Genomic DNA, 20,547 nt, shown 5'->3' with positions numbered 1-20,547 from the left:
CTTGTTTTGGCCACAGCTCTAAAATTCAGGATTTTTCATCACTTTCAGACTTGGTGTCAATGGTGACCTGGACAAATAAAGAGAGGGAATTTTCCCAGCGGGGGTACAGACAGCAATACAAACCTGAAAGAGCAGGGCTGTACCTATATGTGATGGAGCCCTATAGCAAAAGCCATTACCTTCCTCCATACCTCTCTAATCTCTGTCTTGAAGACAATGCCTGTAGCGATGCAGGTTAAGCTTTCAAAATAACTATATAGCGTTTTACATACTATGTGTAGCACCCCCCTGACCCCCTGAGGCATGTGAGGAACCTTAGGAGCAGGGTGGGCTAGCATTTCACCTCTGGGCCTAGTCCTTAGCAGTAAGGGAGCAATGGGAACAGATGGGCACCAGTCACTTTTTTCACAGCAAACAAGGACTCTCATACAGATTCCTGATTAGGGCACAGGACACCCATGGATGTGGCAGATTCCCCAAAAAGGACAAAAAGTACTTACAACCTTCACAGATAGAGGCCTTTAAAGCCAACCCGGCACTCTGAAAATTCTACTTCTGGATGCCAAATACTGAATATTTTGGCTACCAACTCCTTGGAGAGAAGCATCACACTTCAACTGAGAACTAAGCTTCTGACCAGATTCTCAAGTACCGCAATTAGCCTTAAAGCCAAACTCCTGGGAAAAAATAAAGAAATTAAAAAAAAAGGTTTCCCATGCAACTGGGTCAATTGCTCATTTTGTCTATGGATAAGGAGAAAGCTTATGCTCACCTGATCTTTGTTCCACAGAAAAATGGCGCTCCCCAAGGTTCTATGGTGTACTGTTTCTGGTCTATAAGGCTGGCTTTGGGCTTGATGATGTCAGAAACAGTCCACAACTCAAGACTACTGGGGAGGGTGCTGGAACGGTCTTATGCTGGGAGGATCTGAAAATTTGGTAAGTATATCTCCTTTCTCTAGATAAAAACAAGCAGTTAACCAGTGCAGTGCGAGCATAGCCCCACTGCATGGGAAAACTTTTTGTTGCTTGAAGATGGGCTTTAACAGCCCTCAAAATTTCCACTTGTCTGCTCGCATCTGGTGAATGGAAATAACGTGGAGACGAGCAGGGCCTGGACTTTCAATGAAGCAACTGAAAGCCTCTTCTCCTTCTCTCCCTCCTGTAGTTTTCAGCTGCTTCATTGAAAGCCATGCAGGGAGTTTGGTGCTTGTAATTGCCCCCACTGCTGAAGCGATCATCTGGGCCCTCCTGTGTGCTCCTCAGTGCCCAGCCCCTCCCCCCATCCTCCGCACCAAAAGGAGAGGAGAGATGCTGGGTCTGCTTTGCCTGCCCCTGTGCCCACTTGGCCTCCCCCTGTGCAGCTTCTCAGAAGGGGATGTGTGGGCAGGAAATTGTATACAGAGCAGCTGGCAGCTCTGTGATGCTTCTGACTGAGCCAGCGAGCCAGGAACCATCCATGTTAGTCTGACCTTCCTTCCCTTGTTTCGTTCCTTTTCTCCTCCCTTCCTTTTCTCCTCCCTTCCTTCTCTCCTCCCTTCCTTCTCTCCTCCCTTCCTTCTCTCCTCCCTTCCTTCTCTCCTCCTTTCCTTCTCTCCTCCCTTCCTTCTCTCCTCCTTTCCTTCTCTCCTCCTTTCCTTCTCTCCTCCTTTCCTTCTCTCCTCCTTTCCTTCTCTCCTCCCTTCCTTCCCTTCTTTCTTTCTACCTTCCTTCCCTTCTTTTTTCCCTTCTTCCTTCCCTTCTTTCCTTCTTCCTTCCCTTCTTTCCTTCTTCCTTCCCTTCTTTCCTTCTTCCTTCCCTTCTTCCTTCCCTTCTTTCTTCCCTTTTTCGTTCCCTTCTTTCTTCCTTTCTACCTTCCTTCCCTTCTTCCTTCCCTTCTTCCTTCCCTTCTTCCTTCCCTTCTTTCCTCCTGTCCTTCTTTCTTACAGTCTGCACTCCTCTCCTGCACTTACTACCCACTGCTGTACACTCTGTACCCCTCTACCTGCACTATGCGTCGCACTGCTGACCTCCGCACTGTGCATCATTTTGTTTCCCTGTTGATGTAAAACACTTATTTTCTTTTTATGTTCACATTGCTGTATGTTAATATTGTTAAAGCTGTTGTTAATATGTATTTTTGTACCTTTAGTCTGCATAAAACATTTAACAGTGTCATTTCATGAGATAATTTATGAAGGCGTGTTTAGGGGCGGAATTAGGGGAGGGGCAGAGGTTGGGTGGGGCAACTGGTGGCGAGTAACTCTTAAGGCCTGGCTAATAGCTCGGGACTTGAAATTTTGAGCCCTGGGCTTTAGGATCCTCTGTAATGCTTCGACCCCCTCTTCAACATACTGGGCCTTAAACCTAGCACTCGGTCCCATTGCTTGGTCACCTTCCCTGGGCAACAAGTCTTAGAGGATCAGACAGCCACTCACATCCCTCCTGTAGATTAGTGTTTCTCAACCTTTTTTCAGTCAAGGCACCCTTTAAAATTATGGACAGTCTTGAGGTGCCCCATTCTAAAATGTGAAAAACTATTCTAATAATTTTACCTAACGCCGCAACATCCATACATGTAGGACATCCAACATTAGAGGTGATTTATTCTTCCAAAGGAAATACACTTTTACACACTGGTACTGACTAGTATTCCAGTGATTCTCTTCTTCCTCAGTTTTTATCCATCATGGAGCTAATGTGACCCCAGCACTAATGGAGAGGGGCGGGAGAGGGAAAAAATAGGATGCTGTATAGACAGCTGACATCCTCCTTATCAATTAATGATGTCATTGATTGTCAGGACTCCGGAGGCTAGAAGGTCGTAATGGTGCACGGTGAAAACCTGTGGCTTTGTGTAACTAAAAGGCAGGCCTGTACCACCGGCTGGCTTGTATACAAGTTTTGGGCAATTTTTAGACATTTTGCCAAGGCACCCCTGGAGAAACCTCAGGGCACCCCTGGGTGCCTGGGCACTCTGAGAAAGGCTGGTCTAGACAACAGGCCCAGGAGAAGAATGACTTCCCAAGTTCACTCCTGAATATTTATACCCTTCTCAGCATGCACCACTGGCAATAACCTTCCTAGTGGTTGGCCAGAGAGATATAAATTGCAGCCTCCCACATTATTGCCCGGGATTTGCACACTATTGCCAATAACATTAGCGGCAGCCGGAAGCAAGCAGTCACCAATGATGAATGGAGGATTGTTGGCCATTTGGCCTTATTACCTATATTGATCTCAGTAAAGCTGTTTAATTTTACTACTCTGCAGTTGGCTCGCTTTTAAACCTTTGTTTTAGGGGATCCGTCTGGTCCACTAACAATTTTTAGGCTGATTACAGCCTAGCAACTCTAAATTGAAATAGACACTCTTGTGTAACCCCTTGTAGCTGACGTAACACAAATATGTGGCTTCACAGAACTGGGCTTTTTTTTCGTGGGGCCGCATATTTGCATACCTGTCTTCATGATGGGAGCGCGCCGCATGGCGAGCTCCCAGCACACACACTGCGGTGTCACTGAGAGCACCGGGTCCTGTTCTGCCGATCGGGACCCGGGACTCCCGATAACGGATCACATGATCACTGTGATAGCCTCTGATTGGCTATCACAGTGATCAGTCACTATACAGCCCACCCCCTTGTTTTTTCTCTCTCTATGAATGGAGGAGAGAGATACATTGTATCTCTCTAAATCCTGGCATACAGGGGGAAAACAAATTTTGCAAGAAAAAAAGAAAAATAATAAATATTAAAAAATAAAATAAAAAATAAAGAAAACATACCTAGATCAAGGTTTGATCTAGTTCAGTGCCAGGGTTAGTGTTTGGGTCAAGGCCAGGGTCAAAGGTCAGGGTCAAAAGGTCAGGATTTTTTAAAAAAAAAATTGGTGTCAGTGTGTTTTCGGTAAAAAAAAGACAAAAACAAAATGCGCACTGTTGTTTCTGGGCTGTACTACGGGTACAAACAACAAATAACATACACATATATGGTATCGCTGCGATTGTCAAGAGCTGGAGAATTTATTTTGGGTTGTTCTTTGGTGGTAGGTTATGGTAGTAACAAGAAATACACAGCTAAATAAAAAAAAAAATTTTTTTTTTACTATTTTGGGCCAGTTTTCCTTTGATAATAAAACAAAATCAGGAGATATCCATTACCATTCACCACCAAATGAAAGCCCAATTTGTCCTGAAAAAAACGCGGTATAATCCACCTGGATGTACAAAGTAGTTGTGATGATATGGACGGATTTACTAACACAGGTCAACGTTGCAAAATTGTGCTTAGGCATTTAGATTTTTTTTACCCTTAGGCGTGAAGGGGTTAAAGCAGGGTGGCTACATACTGTATGTATACATCTTTGAATCTAAATGTGTCTGCCAAATATTGTTGCTACCTGTGTAAATCACTAGGTAGCCAGACAGTGCTGGAACCCCTATACCTCCGGGCCCCAGAGCAGTTGCATTGCCTGCTATAGCTGTAGTTTCACCCTTCGGGGCAGAGGGTCTTACTCAGCGACTGTGTTTTGTATATCTGATGACATTATAAGGTCAGCAATGTCGTGAGCAGGTTGACAATGCGCAGGAAGTATTAGAGACTGTTTCTGCTGAATTCACATGTAGGTGTGGATTGAATAGAGTCGAAGCTCCATAGACTTGAAGCGAATACAAGATCTTTTCAAAGCAGAGATGAAGGTGGAATGAGTGGGTGGATAATCAGCTGAACTCTGAGCTTCAATGGGGAACAAGAAGTGGGTACAGTGAGACTCGAGAAAGGATTCTGTCTGTGTGATTCTGGGTGAAAAAGAATTGCAGACCTGCTAGGTGAATTAATGAAAGAACACAAGGACAGAAGGCCTTCAGGAAAGATGTGGTAGGCAAACGATATAAAACGGGAGGGCGTAATTGCAGCCCTTATTGCTCTTAGCTGTATTTATAGAACACAAACATTCTGCACTATTATTACTGCCACATTTAATATTAGGCACAGTAGGCCTCTGCTTATGGGTGGCAGAAGGAAAAGGCTGATTTCATAGATTTCATAGAACCGTATTTGAACACAGTTTTTGGCACAATTTTCTAAGCCAGGTTAAGACCAATAAAATATGGTTAAAAGATCTAGGAGTGGATCCAAGAGGGGCTTTGCTAAGGGCACCAAAGATTATTCGGCCTGGAGGTTTTAGTAATGGAAATGGGTGTTTTACAGACTGCACAGTGTAGCACCAGATGTGGCTCACCAGGGGGGCTTGTTGGGTTAACATCTCAATCCCAGGGTCTGGTCCTTGGTGTTTGGTGGGACAGAAAATAAGTTGGGATGAAGTAATTTTATTATTCTTACAATTTATTGTTAAACTCAATAACAGGAGAGGGGGTTTAGGGGTGCAGGATCCCCTAGAACAGCCTTTCTCAACCAGGGTGCCCAGGCACCTTGGGGTGCCTTGAGGTTTCTTCAGGGGTACCTTGGCAAAACAAATTGCCCAAAACTTGTATATAAGCCAGCGGGTGGAACAAGCCTGCCTTTTAGTTACACAAAGCCACAGGTTTCCATAGTGCACCATTACGACCTTCTAGCCACCAGCGTCCTGACAACCAATGACATCATCAGTTGATAAGGAGGTTGTCAGCTGCCTGCACAGCATCCTAGTTGGACCCTCCCCTTCTTCTCTTTGTCAGTGCTGGGGTCACATTAGCTCAGTGATGGAGAAAAACTGAGGAAGAGGAGAAACAATGGAATACTAATCAGTACCAGTGTGCAGAAGTGTATTTGCTTTGAAAGAATAAATTATCTCTATAATGTTGGGTGTCCTACATGTGTGGATGTTGCTGCATTATATAAAACTATTAGAATAGTTTTTCACATTTTAGAATGGGGTGCCTCAAGACTCTCCATAATTTTAAAGGGTTCCTCGGGACTGTCCATAACTTTAAAGGGTGCCTCAGGACTATCCATAATTTTAAAGGGTGCCTCGGGACTGTCCATAATTTTAAACGGTTCCTCGGGACTGTCCATAACTTTAAAGGGTGCCTCGGGACTGTCCATAATTTTAAAGGGTGCCTCGGGACTATCCATAATTTTAAAGGGTGCCTCGGGACTGTCCATAACTTTAAAGGGTGCCTTGGGACTGTCCATAACTTTAAAGGGTGCCTCGGGACTCTCCATAATTTTAAAGGGTGCCTTGGGACTGTCCATAACTTTAAAGGGTGCCTCGGGACTGTCCATAATTTTAAAGGGTACCTCAGGACTATCCATAATTTTAAAGGGTGCCTCGGGACTGTCCATAATTTTAAAGGGTGCCCCGGGACTATCCATAACTTTAAAGGGTGCCTCGGGACTGTCCATAATTTTAAAGGGTGCCCCGGGACTATCCATAATTTTAAAGGGTGCCTTGGGACTGTCCATAACTTTAAAGGGTGCCTCGGGACTGTCCATAATTTTAAAGGGTGCCTCGGGACTGTCCATAATTTTAAAGGGTGCCTCAGGACTGTCCATAATTTTAAAGGGGGCCTTGACTGAAAAAAGGTTGAGAAACACTGCCCTAGAAGAGCACATAAAGAGGACAGGTACTATAAAGTAGTAGTAGTAGTAGTAATAGTAGCAGGCTGCTTAGAAATACATGCTAAATTGCTGGCCATGTGAGAGTCACAATCTTGTGGGCCAAGGAAAAAGTCCCACAAGATTTAACCCCTTCCCCAGCTTGGGTCAATAGAAGCCTATTAACTATTGCAGGCAACCTGCTTACAAACCTGACTGGTGGTGGGTTAAGCAGAGAAAAAAACATGTAAGGAGTTATCTGGTATCTAGATGTGGAGGATTACTGTGGAGCTCAGAATGCAAGCGGTAGAGGTTCAATGCTTGAACATGTTGCTTGGAGTTGCTCTTTAACATATTAGTATGGGTTAATACCAAATTGTGTATTATATAAAATTCTGACCGAAGTTCATTGATTTGAATGGCCAGATCTGAATCTGAATTTCAGTGTACGTTTTGATGGTTTGGGTTTCCAAAAGAGTTAAAAGGAAGAAACTAAAGGCTGCTTCTGCCCTACATCTGCTCCTTCTCTTGCCTAAGTACACTAAACTTGACCTCCAGGGCCACCAGAGCGGGACCTTAGTATCCCTGGTAGAATCTTTAAAGGAAGTGTCTCAGGCTGCTCTTTGGTCTCATCAGGCAAAGTTGCCTGAAGCATCCCATTCTGCACAATTTTGCATCGTTTGTTGCTCTAATGCTCACGTTTTGAAGCCTGGTTTGGATTTCTATTGGCTTCAACAGGACTATCAGTTTGGAAACTCCAAATTTTATAGGTTTAGGAATTTATATAGTTAAGATGTTTGTTCATCTCTACCTTTGATGTTTGATGGAGGCTATTTGTGTAAACACTGGCAGAACATGCAGACTCAATGCAGATGTGTGTTCCTTGTGGACATCAAAGTTAGGACCATTTATCAACCTATTCAACACAGGAACATCTGAAATAACTTTCTGCCCCCATGGAACCCCTGCTAAAAGTTACTATATCTACAACTCATGATACATCAGTGTGATGGTCAGTGGGAAGAAAGCTTCTTACACGTGTGGTCATTGGGAAGAGTTACCCCCTTACAGATAGCTAATAAGATCAATGGTGTCATTGGGAACTTTTCTGAGAGGCAGCACTTGCCCATTGCTCAAGGAACCCCTAGCAATCTCTGGAGGAATCCTGGTTGAAAAACCCTACCATAGGGTTACAAGGCAAGGGTGCAATCACATAGCTTATGTGCCAGAAGAAGAAAGTCATCGCTATGGATAAAATATGTTTTTGCTTTATAGTTTACTTGCGTATATTACAGCCCTTTTACAGATTGGATGGTTTATAGCAGGGATCTCCACACAGTCTAAACAAAGGGCCAGTTTATTGTCCTTCAGACTTTAGGGGGTGGCGTACTGTGGCTGTTGGGATTAGAAAAGGTCCTGACATCAGTGAGAAAAAATGATTCCCCGTCTTTGGTATCAGTGGGAGGATTTGGGCCCCAACATTGGTGTCATTGGGAGGAACTGTGCCCCATCATTGATGCCATTGGGCCTCATTGTTAGTGTCATTGGGAGAATTTGTGACCCATCATTCGTGTCATTGGAAGGAATTGTCTTCCATCGTTTGTGTCATTGACAGGAATTTTCCCCCTTCCATGGTGTCACTGGTAGGAATTATGCCTGATTGTTGGTGTCAGTGAACGAAATAGTGCACCAAGGGCTGAATAAAAGCAAGGAAAGGGCCACTTCTGGCTCCCAGGCCACAGTTTGGAGACCACTGGTTTATAGATTACAGGGATCCATCAATCCTTTCCCACCACAGTCCCAGTGACTAGGGCTTGGCACTAGATTAACCTCTTCCTGCCAGCGCCTCCCGGCGCTTTCAGAGTTTCAGAAGCCTGGAGGCGTGACGGTGGGGCGTGGTTTAGGGATCATGTGACTGCCATGATGCGTTGTCACGGCGGTCACATGATCGGGAAAGGCGGTCACATGATCGGGAAAGGTCCCGATCGAAAGAGCAGGCCGGGACCTTTCCGTGAGTACCGGACATGTGTGCTGGGAGCACGCAGGGCGCACGCTCTCAGCACATATGTTTTTTCTTACATGGACGCAAATGTGCGGCCGCTCGGCGTCTAGGCCCAGGACCAGAGGAAAGGGCCCCGTGACCTATGGAAAGGGCCCACATTTGTGTGCGGCCGGCGTAAAGGGGTTAATGTTAAAGGAGGTTACAGTTTTTCTAGGTTACTGTCACAAGGTTCACCTTCAGAGCTTTTCTTGACTTTTCTTCATTTAAGGCATTTTGTACTATTAGGAAACTGTGATAATACAACCCATAGATGTTAAAAAAAAACACCAGATTTTTGCCAAGTAAAAAAAAAAAGCTGCAATTCTCCAAATTAAAATATATTACTTTCCCTGTTGCGGGTTAACGTACCAGGAAATGAATGTAGTATTTTAAAGGTTTGTCAGCCTAAATCTGAGGCGCTGTCTTATTAAAAATATAACCATTTGCGCTGTAAATTAAATATCATAACTCAAATGTTTCCGCCAGAACTTTTACGGCTGCTGTTTTTTAAGTCGTAAATCAGTTCTAGACTGAAAATATTGGATTGTACACCCAGACTGTCTAGCGGAATGGGCAGGAGACAAAAATTATGTCTTTTAAAACTCTGTGTGTGTCAAATTATTATTTTAGGAGGGCTATTTGTATTATTAGATACACTTGTGTCTACGAGTGTAAATGTCCTTAATGTAGCGGAGGCCTGACACAAGGGCATTGGCCGACATTTTTGCCCTGTGCCAATTTTCTTTTTTTTTTAGCAGTTGGTCTGCAAAGCCAAAGGAGCCAAATGACTCAGTATTGACTACTTCTGTAGCTTCCATGGAAATTTTTCATTTCTCAAGGTTCAAACATCCCAATCACAGCACCACCTGCCTGGAGTTTGCATGTTCTTCCTGGGTCTGCGTGGGTTTCCTCCGGGTACTCCGGTTTCCTCCCACACTCCAAAGCCATGTTGGTAGGTGAATTGGCTCCTGTCTAAATTGTCCCTAGTATGTGTATGTATGAATGTGAGTTAGGGACCTTAGATTGCACGCCCCTTGAGGGTTAGGGACTGATGTGAATGTACAATATATACATGGGCAGCACAGTGGCTAAATGGTTAACATTTCCACCTGGCAGTACTAGGGTTATTGGTTTGAAATCCCAGCCATGGCACCACCTGCCTGGAGTTTGCAAGTTCTCCCTGTGCCTACGTGGGTTTCCTCCCACACTCCAAAGACATGCTGGTAGGTGAATTGGCTCCTGTCTAAATTGCCCCTAGTATGTGTATGTATGAATGTGAGTTAGGGACCTTAGATTGTACGCCCCTTGAGGGTTAGGGACTGATGTGAATGTACAATATATATGTAAAGCGCTGCGTACATTGATGGCGCCATATAAGTACCTGAAATAAATAAAATAAAATACATTTTTGTTAAGCACAAAATGAAGGATATAAATTTTAAACATTAATTCTAATAGGAAGGAGAGGGAAGGAAGGGTTTTTAAGGTAGATCGTAGTTACATAGTTAGGCTGAAAAAAAGGCAAAAGTCCATCCAGTTCAACCATTAAAAAAAAAAAATGATTTTATTTAAAGCAGAGCTACACTGCATCTGAGCACCACAAACCAAAAATGTTATTTCATTCATTTTGAATATTTAAAGCAAATTTCCCCCCCATCCTTCCATGTATCCATGCTTTATTTCCTGAATCACTGTGAAATCACTGCCCTAGCACTTCTGGTCATTTTGAGCAAGAGCAGATGATTCATGTTGCATTTACTTCCTGGAATCCATCTGCCCTTAGCACAGGCATGCAGGCAGGAGGGTGTGCTTAACTGAGAAAGCCCCTTCTCCCCTCCTGAAGACTCCCGGGATGTATGACATCATTTGCATAGGTTGGAAACTAGGAAATAACTGAAAAAAATGTAAAAAAAAAAAAGTTTAAAAGAGGTAAATATAGTATACTTCCCAATGGCGGAACTACTGGGGTCACAAAGGTTGCATTTGCGTCTGGGCCCTGGAGTTCCACCACTGTGGGGGGGCCCAGAGCCGGAGCTAGCTTAGACATCTGTGTGGAGTCCCAGAGCCCAGTGACGGGGGTGCGCTACAGTGGGAACCAGGGACATCTGCTCCGCATCTCTTGCGTTGTGCCTGGGGTCCCACACATGGCGATCACCCCTTCTGTGGCAGCTGGCATCCCTCCTCGCCGACTGCTTGCTCACATAGCAGAGGAGCTTTCAGAAGCTGCCCCCTTTTCCTCAGCTCTGATCGTCTCATGAACACAGTCAGGAGGAGGAGGAGTCGGGGAGAAGGAACATCACGCTGATTATCTGAGGTCTGTAACCAAGAAGGGGGTGGAGATAAGAATGATTGGAGTAATAGTGGTTTGGTAAGAGGATATGTGCTGGGGAGAACGTTGGGAGGGGAGGGAACTTCACCTCACCTTCTAGCACAAGTCATCTCCCTTCCCAGTAGCCCCTCCCCAGCACAAATCCACTTATTTCCCCTCCCCCCCAAATCAAAGGTGGCAATGGTGGTGTCCTGCACCCCGTAAATGATTTAGGGCAAGTGCCCTGGGTTCCCACTCTGGTGCTCCCCTGTCAAACAAGTTACTGGAACCAAGTGCCAGAACCAGGGGTGGACTGACAACTCATGGGGCCCCTGGGCAATAGGGGATCATGGGGCCCCTGTGTCCTTGCCCAAACTCAAAAAAACCTATGAAAAAGGTACCAGGGGCATCTCATGGGGCCCCCTACTATCCCAGGGCCCTCGGGCAGTGCCTGAGTTTCCAAATGGTCAGTCCGCCCCTGGCCAGAACTTGTTTTGGCACTGGGCTCCAGGACTCAGCCCAGATTCGTGGGACATTGATCGATTTGTGTGTTCGACCATGTGCTTGTAGGGGATATTTCGGGGAAAAAGTATTTGTGCTGGAGGGGACTGGGGAGGGAAGGATACCCTTAGGGAAGGGCCCAGAGCTTGAAGGGAAGAGCCCCAGGACCAGAGGAAAGGACCCCGTGACCTATGAAAAGGGCCCCAGTGGTCAGGGGGCCCCTTCATGTTTTCTTGCACCAGGGCTCTGAAGGTTCTCGTTACGCCTCTGATACCTTCCTATTTATATACTAATGCTAGCAGCAAAAATAGTCAACGTTGAATGAGAGAGTGAAGTTCTACTTTACATTCACCAGGAAAATCCAACACTTTTCAGCAGTTGCAGGGACTTCCTCAGGGGCCATGAACAAATTGGCATCTGATTCAGGCTGTGTGATGCCTATTCTTCTTCAGGTTTGGTAGCACTCCAACAAACAATTCTGTCGAACTCAAGCAAAGTTTAACTTCATACAACCAGACACAGAATGCAGAACCAGGAAAATCCTATGCATTTTGAGGATTTCAAGGCCCCCCCTTTCCCTAGGACCTTGAAACCCCCAAAATGCATTGGATGTTCCTGGTGAATTCAAATAAAATGTTATTCTGGATTTTATATGCCGAATGGTGCTTCTGTTCTGTACCTCGTCTTTAGGTTTCTCTAAGGACCATTTACAAGAGACCTAGAAAAGAAGTGCTGCCGGCTAACTCCCATATAAACACCAAGACTATATAGAACACATTGATTAATCAGCACTCCTCACCAACACAATAATATTGAGCAATAAAAAAAACCCGGCACTGTTCTTAATTTTTTCTAATTAAAAAAAAATAAGATAAATAAATAGGATTTAAATATATTTTGATTTACATTAAAAAAAGACTAAGATGTATATTTAAAACCTTTTTTTTGTATAAAGTAGGAAACGACCCTTTGTCAAGTTTTTATTGCTGCTTGTATCCCCACAGGATAGTTTCCACCTCTATAGTTGTCCCTTTTTACTGGGACAGAAATGGATGGGCATCCCAGATTTTAAAAATGAAAAGATTTCTCTATGTACACTTTAACCTCCCTAACAATATTCCCGAGTGTAGCTCGGGGTAAAATGTCAGTGCCAAAAGCGGTAACCCCGAGCTACACTCGGACTTACCATGAGGCGTTGCTCTGGGATTCCCTGCAGCACTTACCTTGTCCTTCGCTCCCACGATGTGTCCCCTGCAGTGTCCCCGGCCATCTCCCCGGCTTCTGTGTTCCGGTCCCTGTGACGTCGGGACGTACGGGCGCCGCCGGCGGCGGGAAATTTGAAAATTTAAAAAAATTCATTTTTTTCAAAACACATTTTTCATAGTAAAACATTGCTGTTTCAACCCATTTCACATACATTTTGTCCTGAGTGCTTTGTCCGGCGCTCTGCCTACATTTTTACTGTTCTTTCTGCCTGGAAACTGAGAAACGTCCATGGCGTCCAAAAAGCATCCTTTAGGTCAAAAGCGGTTTTAGACCGGCTAGAGAACAGCGATAGTAAATCAGAACCACTTGCAGAATTGAGTGATAATGATTCGTGGGGGAAATTCATCATCAGACACTGAAAACGATTCTGCGACTTTGCTCAGCGATGTGCGAACTTGGCGCTATATTTCACATTTCAGTGTTTTTGGTTTGATTATATTATTGAATTAAATGTATTATTATTATATTATTATTATTTTTTATGATTATTTATTAAATTATAATTTATGATTTTGTGTTTCAAATTTTATCATCCCCGGGATGTTTAGTAGACTCTTGTTCGGACAGATTTCAGTGAGTTATTCCTAAAAATTACAGCCTACAATAAAAAAAACTACATATTTCCATGCAAAAAAATGTACTGCTTTCAGCACCAAAAATCTGAAATAATCAGACCGCTAGGGAGGTTAAGGTTCCGTGCTCATGGGACGTTTTACTAATGCTGGTAGTATTAGCTGTGTAAAGTCACATTAAAAATGCACGTTTTTCAGCATTTTTTAGCACTTTTGTATTAGCGTTTAGCCGTGTTTGCAGCGTTTTTTACCCCCAAAAAAGTCCAAAAACGCCGGTTTGTTGTGTTTTTCAGTGTTTTTACAGCTAAACAAACTCCTCTAGAAACCCACTAGTTCTGTTTTTTTTTCCAGCCAAAAAATGTTGATTAAAATCTATGTGTCTGTAGAAAAAAAAAGCCAGAAACAGCCGCTGTAAAAATGTTCAGTGTAAATCAGGGCTGAAAGAATCAAAATCTAATGAAGGAAGGGGGAGGGCCAGAGACAGTCAGGTTGGGGAGGACAGGACTAGATGATGCTGGGTATCCTTCAGCCAGGAGATGAGGTGGAACTCTGTCTGACTTGCTGTAGCTTCTAATGCACATTGTGAGAAGCTCACAGTGTGCAGTGAAATCAGAGTAAGTCATTTCAGTCCCGGAGAGGAGCCGGTACAACCGTGCAATACTGAAGGGAAGGCTGGAGGTCAGATTTAATTCACTTTGCATTGAACTGTTGGGAGATAAATGCCAATACACTGACAAGGCTTAATCCCTACAGCCTGCTTGAAACTTTACACCTCACCCGGAAAGCCAGAAAATCTTGTTACAGTCAATAAACACCTTCACACTGTATAACAATATCAACCCTTTCTGTCTACAGCTCGACCCAGACAACACCGGATTTGTATGTGCGGAGACCTTCACCACCCTGGTGAACAACCATGAGCTGCCCCTGGACCCTGCCAAACTGGAGATGTTATTCGCCCTCTCCCAGGGTAATGAGGAGGGGCAGATCTGCTACTCACAGCTGGTGGACCTGGTGAGTCAAGAATATGGAAACATTTTAAATCACTGAAAAAGAAAAAAAAAAGAATTTTGGCTAAGATCAAGTGTAGTATCTGTTCTCAACAGTGTCCAGTGGGGGCGGTCCGCCATCTTTCTTGCTTTTAGGTGAGGATGGCTGGCTGTGTAGTACCTCTGCTGGTATGGTGGGGGCTCCGAAGGCTAGTACCGGCTGGAAGAGAAACTGAGGCACCTACAGGCTGTTGGGGCCCAGGAGTAATTCCCCCCGGGAAAAGTGGAGGGGCCCAGTTCCTCCTGATTTGAAAGGATTTACCTTGTCTGGCCAGGGGCCGAGGAGGCAGAGAGTCCGCAGAGCAGTGCCCCCTGAGTGATCGCCTCAGGGGTGCTCTTAGTAGCACTTGGGGGTGAGATCCCAAGTGTGAAAAGTGCACACGGTCACTGCTCTAAACATTTTTTCTGCACTGCGCCTTTTAGGGCTAGGCCTATGGCTAAGTCCAGGGCAGTGTTTTTGCTATGGGCCTCAGGGCCTAGCCAATGCACAATTGCAGGGCCACTTATTTATTTATTTATTTTCCTCCCACATTTGTCACCTTTCACTTTTGTGTGTGTCTTTGTTTCTCACTAGGATGGAGGGTGTGGGTCCTCGGGCCTGCCCTGAAGTCTAGGGGGAGGATGCGTGGCCATTGGGTTTCACCCTCCACTGTTCCTGGGGGGGTCTCTCTTTGAGAGAGCTCCCTGACCTAGTACTTGGTGGTCAGCTTCGGCTAGCCAGAAGGAAAGGGGTCCGCCAGGCCTTCTAAGCTAGGTGGACCATATGGGGATCAGGGTAGAATTCCGACCCCTTGGGGGGTGGACTAAAGCTCACCCCTAAGTGCACTTCTTTGTGTTTGTGTTTTGCACTTACACAGTTTTTTTTCACTTATGGGTTTTTGTTTTTCGTACCTCTGCAGACAAAGAAAAGGTACCTGGTGAGTCAAGAATATGGGAATATTTTGAATCACAGGCAGCATTGTCAGGCCACAACAGGAAGATAGGAGATTACTGGAATTCTCGAAGACTCAATTAGTATTTTTATTGTACTTAGGGAATTGTTTGTCTTTTTCAGGTATACACTTTACATGGATGCCAACTGTCTTGGATTGGCTAGGACAGTCCTGCATCTTAGCCCTTTGTCCTGGTGATGCTATGTCCTGGGCCATGTCCTGGGATCACAGCACCAACCTTGTGTGAGTTACTGCACATGCTCGGGAACTCAGAAAGGAGTTCATTTCAGAGAGCAGGGTGTTGGGTGGGCAGTGCTTGCATATTCAGAGGTGGGGTCTATGCAAACCCCACCTGGAAAGTGAGTATAATGGGTGGTCCCTGCATATTTACAGTCAGGATCTGGGTGGGACCAACCCATAGTGGGTGTGCCCACCTGAAAAATGGGCAGATGAAATGTGGGTGGGGTTAATAATGGGAAAAAAAAAAGAAAAAAAAAAGAAAAAAAAAAAGAAATATATGCCACTGAGAATACACTATACCAAAGAAAACCAATGCACAGGCAGCACATCATTCTTAAAGTGGAACTACACGGTGTCTGAACACCACAAACCAAATATACTACTTAATTCATTTTTAATATTCAAAGCAAACTCCCCCCATCCATCCATGTCACCATGATTTATTTTGCTGAGAAATCACTTTGAACCCCCCCCCCCCCTAGCATTTCTGGCAGCAGCCATGTTGAGTTAGGGCAGAACATGTAGCATTTACTTCCTGGAATCCATCTGTCCTTAGCTCAGGCATGCAGGCAGGAGGGTGTGCTTAGATGAGAAAACCCCTCCTCCCGTCAGAAGACTCCTGGGATGTATGACATCATTTGCCTAGGCAAGAAACCAGGAAGTAACTGAAGAAATGTAAAAAAAAAAGTTAAAACTAGTAAATTTTATATTTTTTCCATCTGTTTACTAATGATAGCAGCATAAAGATTAAAAATATTCACTGTAGACAGAAAGAGTGAAGATCCACGCTCCTCAACATAGTCAATGTAGTTTTTTTTTAAATTTCCCATCACTTGCTGAAATTCCAGACGATAGAACGCATTTCTCTGGAGAGCTGAATACAGATTGCTTTTTCCTATATCTTGCTCTTTTCAGGAAGGACAGCGTGTCACATGTCAGTCAAGTCGCTCTTGCTCTGGATTAAATAACACAACAGTGTTTAGCAGTCTGGATGGAATGGGGGATACTACTCTCCAAACCCAGAAGAGGGACGACTCCCGATGTCAGTCCCGCTGGAGAATATTTTCCAATAAAATGTTCTTCTGAGCTCATTTTGTAGCAATCTGCTACACAAACACACAATTCCTCGAAGCCGTGCGTTTGTATCTCTAACTGTCACTTTTACTGGACAACTTGGTTATAGGAACAAAGAAAAATAATAGATCTACAGTCAGGGTCAAAGGGTAATAAAATGATGTAATACGGGGGGTTCAGAAAAACAATAAGTGCCGTTCTAATGCTGGTGATAGACTGCATCATGAACGCTTGATGAATGCTTGCCATGTGATCAGCTTTGCCCAATCACAGCTAATCACAACAAAAGACTGAATCAGTTTCATTCAGTAACAATGATTGCAGATATCAATGAAATACATCGGTATTAGCAATTATAATGTGTTTAAAAGAAAAAATCCTGATCATTTGCCCAGAGTAGTTCAGTGTTACTATGGTAACATTGTATTGCTTTGGTCACACAGTGTGCTGAAAAATAAAATAGTAAAAAAAAGAAAAAATGTAATAAAAAATAAAAAAAAAATAGAAACATTTGAAAAAAAATTACAAATTCAATTATTATTATTATTTTCACCAAAGAAATGTAGCAGAATACATTTTGACCTGAATTTATGAAGAAATTTTATTTATTTGCAAAATGTTACAACAGAAACAAAGAAAAGTGTGTTTTGTTTTTTCAAATGTTTCAGGTGTTTTATTTAGCAAAAAATAAAACACCCAGTGGTGATTAAATACCACCAAAAGAAAGCTCTATTCATGTGAAAAAATTGGTAAAAATTTCATATGGGTACAATGTTGCATGACCGCGCAATTGTCATTCAAAGTGCAACAGCACTGAAAGCTGAAAATTGTCCTGGGCAGGAAGGGGGTATAAGTGCCCGGTATTGAAGTGGTTAAACACATGGTGAGCACTATTGGCCTTCTGTAGGTGTTATGTTTAATTCATTCAGATGTCTGTGAGAATCCAGGCTGTTAGGCTAGGTTCACACTTAGCTTTTGGTCAGCAGCCGTTTTTTTGCGTGTTTTTTTCTTTTTTTTGCACATTTTCACTTTACACGCATAGGGCAGCCCATTTTTTAACAGGTTGACCTACACACAACCTATGCACAACACGCACATCAAAGTAGCTCATGTATCTTTTTCAGGCATTCAGCCTTGTGCGTTATTTAACCACGCATATTGACGTATGCATCTGCTTGCCACGCTTGGGGTGCCCATAAAAATGAAGGGCAACTCACATTTCCCACGCGTCTCATGAATGCACATAAAAATATGCACTTTGTGCACATTCAGTAAGCGCTCAGGTACGATTGCAGTCTTACTAAAGCTCGCCATAGATGGACTGAAATTTGACCGGTTCAGCAGGGACCGGCCACATTTTGATCCATTGATTTATTTCAGGTACTTATATAGCGCCGTCAATTTACGCAGCACTTTACATATATATTGTGCATTCACATCAGTCCCTAACCCTCAAGGGGCGTACAATCTAAGGTCCCTAACTCACATTCATACATACACATACTAGGGACAACTTTAGACAGGATCCAATTAACCTACCAGCATGTCTTTGGAGTGTGGGAGGAAACCGGACTACCTGGAGGAAACCCCCGCAGGCACAGGGAGAACATGCAAACTCCAGGCAGGAGGTGCTGTGGCTGGGATTCGAACCAATGACCCTAGTACTGCCAGGCGGAAGTGCTAACCATTTAGCCGCTGCACTGCCCATTTATAGCTGGTCCTGTTTGAGAGCAGTCAATCAACTCCCACTGGTCACAGTCTACCCTGCTAAAGCCTAACAGACTGTAAACTGGCCCTTTGTTTAGTGACTTTGAAGACCCCTGGTCTGGGAGAAATGTTTGGGCAACAATGATCCAACTCTAGACTGAGTGCCTTGGAATTATTTATGTTCTTATACTTTTTACTATGTTTTGTGGCACCTGGAGTTATTATTATTATTATACAGTATTTATAAAGCGCCAATAGTTCGCTCAGCGCTGTACATTACAAAAGGGAGACAGAACATGTGACAGAACAATACCAATACAATGCAAAACATGAGGGGATCGAGGGCCCTGCTCTTTTGAGCTTACAATCTAGGAGTTGTATTCCTAATAATTTTTTTCATGCCTTTTGGTTTGCAGCAGTGTTAATGCCTGCACATTGGAGGCAGGGCTGCTGATGGAAACCATGGGGCCCCATACAACCAACCTGACATTGCCCCTCTCCACAAAAAAAAAAACACAGTTTACTATGCTTCAGTTAGAAATGAAAACAGTGAGTGATTGGTACTGATAGCTCCTTGTGTGCATTCAGGAAAGGAGGGGGCTGGTAAATGTGAAATATTTACTGCACCCTTTCCCCACTCTCCATCCTAAAGGAGCCTATTGTGTACTTGCAGCTGCCAGTGGGAAGGAGAGGATAGAACCTGGCAGTACAGCAGAGGTGGGGGCACACAGGGGGCCTAGTCAAAAGGGGGAAACGTATGGTGCACAGGGAGGGTGATGAGTGCTGGGGGGGCAATTACTGGAGCCAATCCCCTGTATGGCTCTCTCTACAGCAGCTAAAAGCAGGAGAGAGAGGAGAAGAAGCCAGCTTTCAGCTGCTGCAGAGAGAGAGCCATAGAGGGGATCAGTTCCAGTAATTGTCATCCCCCCCCCGCCGTGGCAATCACCCTCCCTGCCTACAACCGACTAACCAGCTGCCCAGCCCTGTAAAGGAGGACTGGTGGTACCACCTTATCCACGGCCCTGATAGGAGGAGAATAGCATAGCAAGAAAGGGGGTTGGGAAGTTGACCATGGAATTTGTGCTTGTTACAATAATGCAAATTTCAGTAAAATATTTTATAAATAAAATGATTCCCAATTCTGCCACAGATAAGCAGCAAGAGGTCCAGCAGCTTCCGAAGAGCAATCAGCAGCGGTCAGCGTGCTCTTCCTCGAGATGTCCTGCTTGATCAGGATGGACTGGGTGTCTACAAGAGGTTTGTCCGCTACGTGGCCTACGAGATTCTGCCTGGGGAGATGGAGAGACGCTGGTACTTCTACCAACATCGGCCATGCCCACCGCCCATCTTCATGGCAGCTGTAACCCTGACCCAGGCAAGTCACCAAATCCAACCTCTGTTTTACATCAATACAACTTTCCAAGGCATGGAAGTGGAATAATGTGGTGCATAGTAATTACTTTCTACCCTTTCCATTATGAGGTGGGCTCTTGAATTACGTTGGTTGTTTTCATGGTATACAAATGGAAAACTATAACCTGACAGTGGAGTGCTTTTTGGTTCCCTTTGACCCACCTCACCATAACCTCTCAGGTTATACTTTCCCATTGGAATAATATGATTTTTAATAAAAAACATGTACTTCAACGACGTCCACCCTAAGAGTTTGATGGCCTGCTGTTCTTCATCTGCGGTCCTCAAAGCTGTCTTCTCCTTTCTAGATCATAGTATTCCTGTGTTACGGGGTCAAGCTGAACAAATGGGTTTTACAGACGTACCACCCCGAGTACATGAAGAGTCCGCTGGTCTACCACCCGGGGCATCGGGCCAGAGCTTGGCGCTTCCTCACCTACATGTTCATGCATGTTGGGTAAGTTTTTGTTTCTCAATGGTATAATCGTGATGCTTCACAATCTACTATTACTCTATGACTAACCAACACCCTAGGAAGGGGCGGTCCATTCTCCGCATTTTTGGACCCGAAGTTACAGACAGGTAAAGGGGAACTGTGATCTTTTTATTTTTTTGTTAAAGGGTTATATAAAAAACACCTAATGTCAATAAACCTGTCAACATGTGTTGTTATATGAAAATCCTCCAGTAGTTGGCATTTATATATGCACATGGGGAGAGCCAAACTGGCTCATTACATGTGTAGGCTGGTTGTGACTTTTTTGATTCTCTTATTTTGTGGCAAAACTAACAGACAGCATCTCTGCAGTCTCTAGTGACATTCAACATCCACAATGCCCTTGGTGGCCACAGACCACTTGAGCCTATTGGAGGCCTCTGTGTAAAAGTCGAGTTATATTATAAAGTGGATCCAAAAGCAGAAACCTTAGTT

General features: G+C 44.2%; 1 protein-coding gene across 1 annotated transcript in view; it reads left to right on the top strand.

Moving 5' to 3' along the window:
* RHBDL1 (rhomboid like 1) overlaps positions 1-20,547 on the top strand; it is a 77,199-nt gene that overhangs the window by 18,307 nt on the left and 38,345 nt on the right. Inside the window, exons 2-4 of the mRNA XM_089664317.1 lie at positions 14,057-14,215; positions 19,354-19,578; positions 19,925-20,073. Coding sequence (XP_089520443.1) covers positions 14,057-14,215; positions 19,354-19,578; positions 19,925-20,073 — 533 coding nt within the window. The remainder of the gene's footprint in view (positions 1-14,056; positions 14,216-19,353; positions 19,579-19,924; positions 20,074-20,547) is intronic.

The sequence above is a fragment of the Staurois parvus genome, unplaced genomic scaffold (assembly GCF_062004578.1).
Source record: "Staurois parvus isolate SC_StPar_1 unplaced genomic scaffold, SC_StPar_1.0 ptg001882l, whole genome shotgun sequence".
Taxonomy (NCBI): Eukaryota; Metazoa; Chordata; class Amphibia; order Anura; family Ranidae; genus Staurois; species Staurois parvus.
Note: the sequence above shows the minus strand (reverse complement) of the source record. Positions and strands in the feature narration are given on the sequence as shown.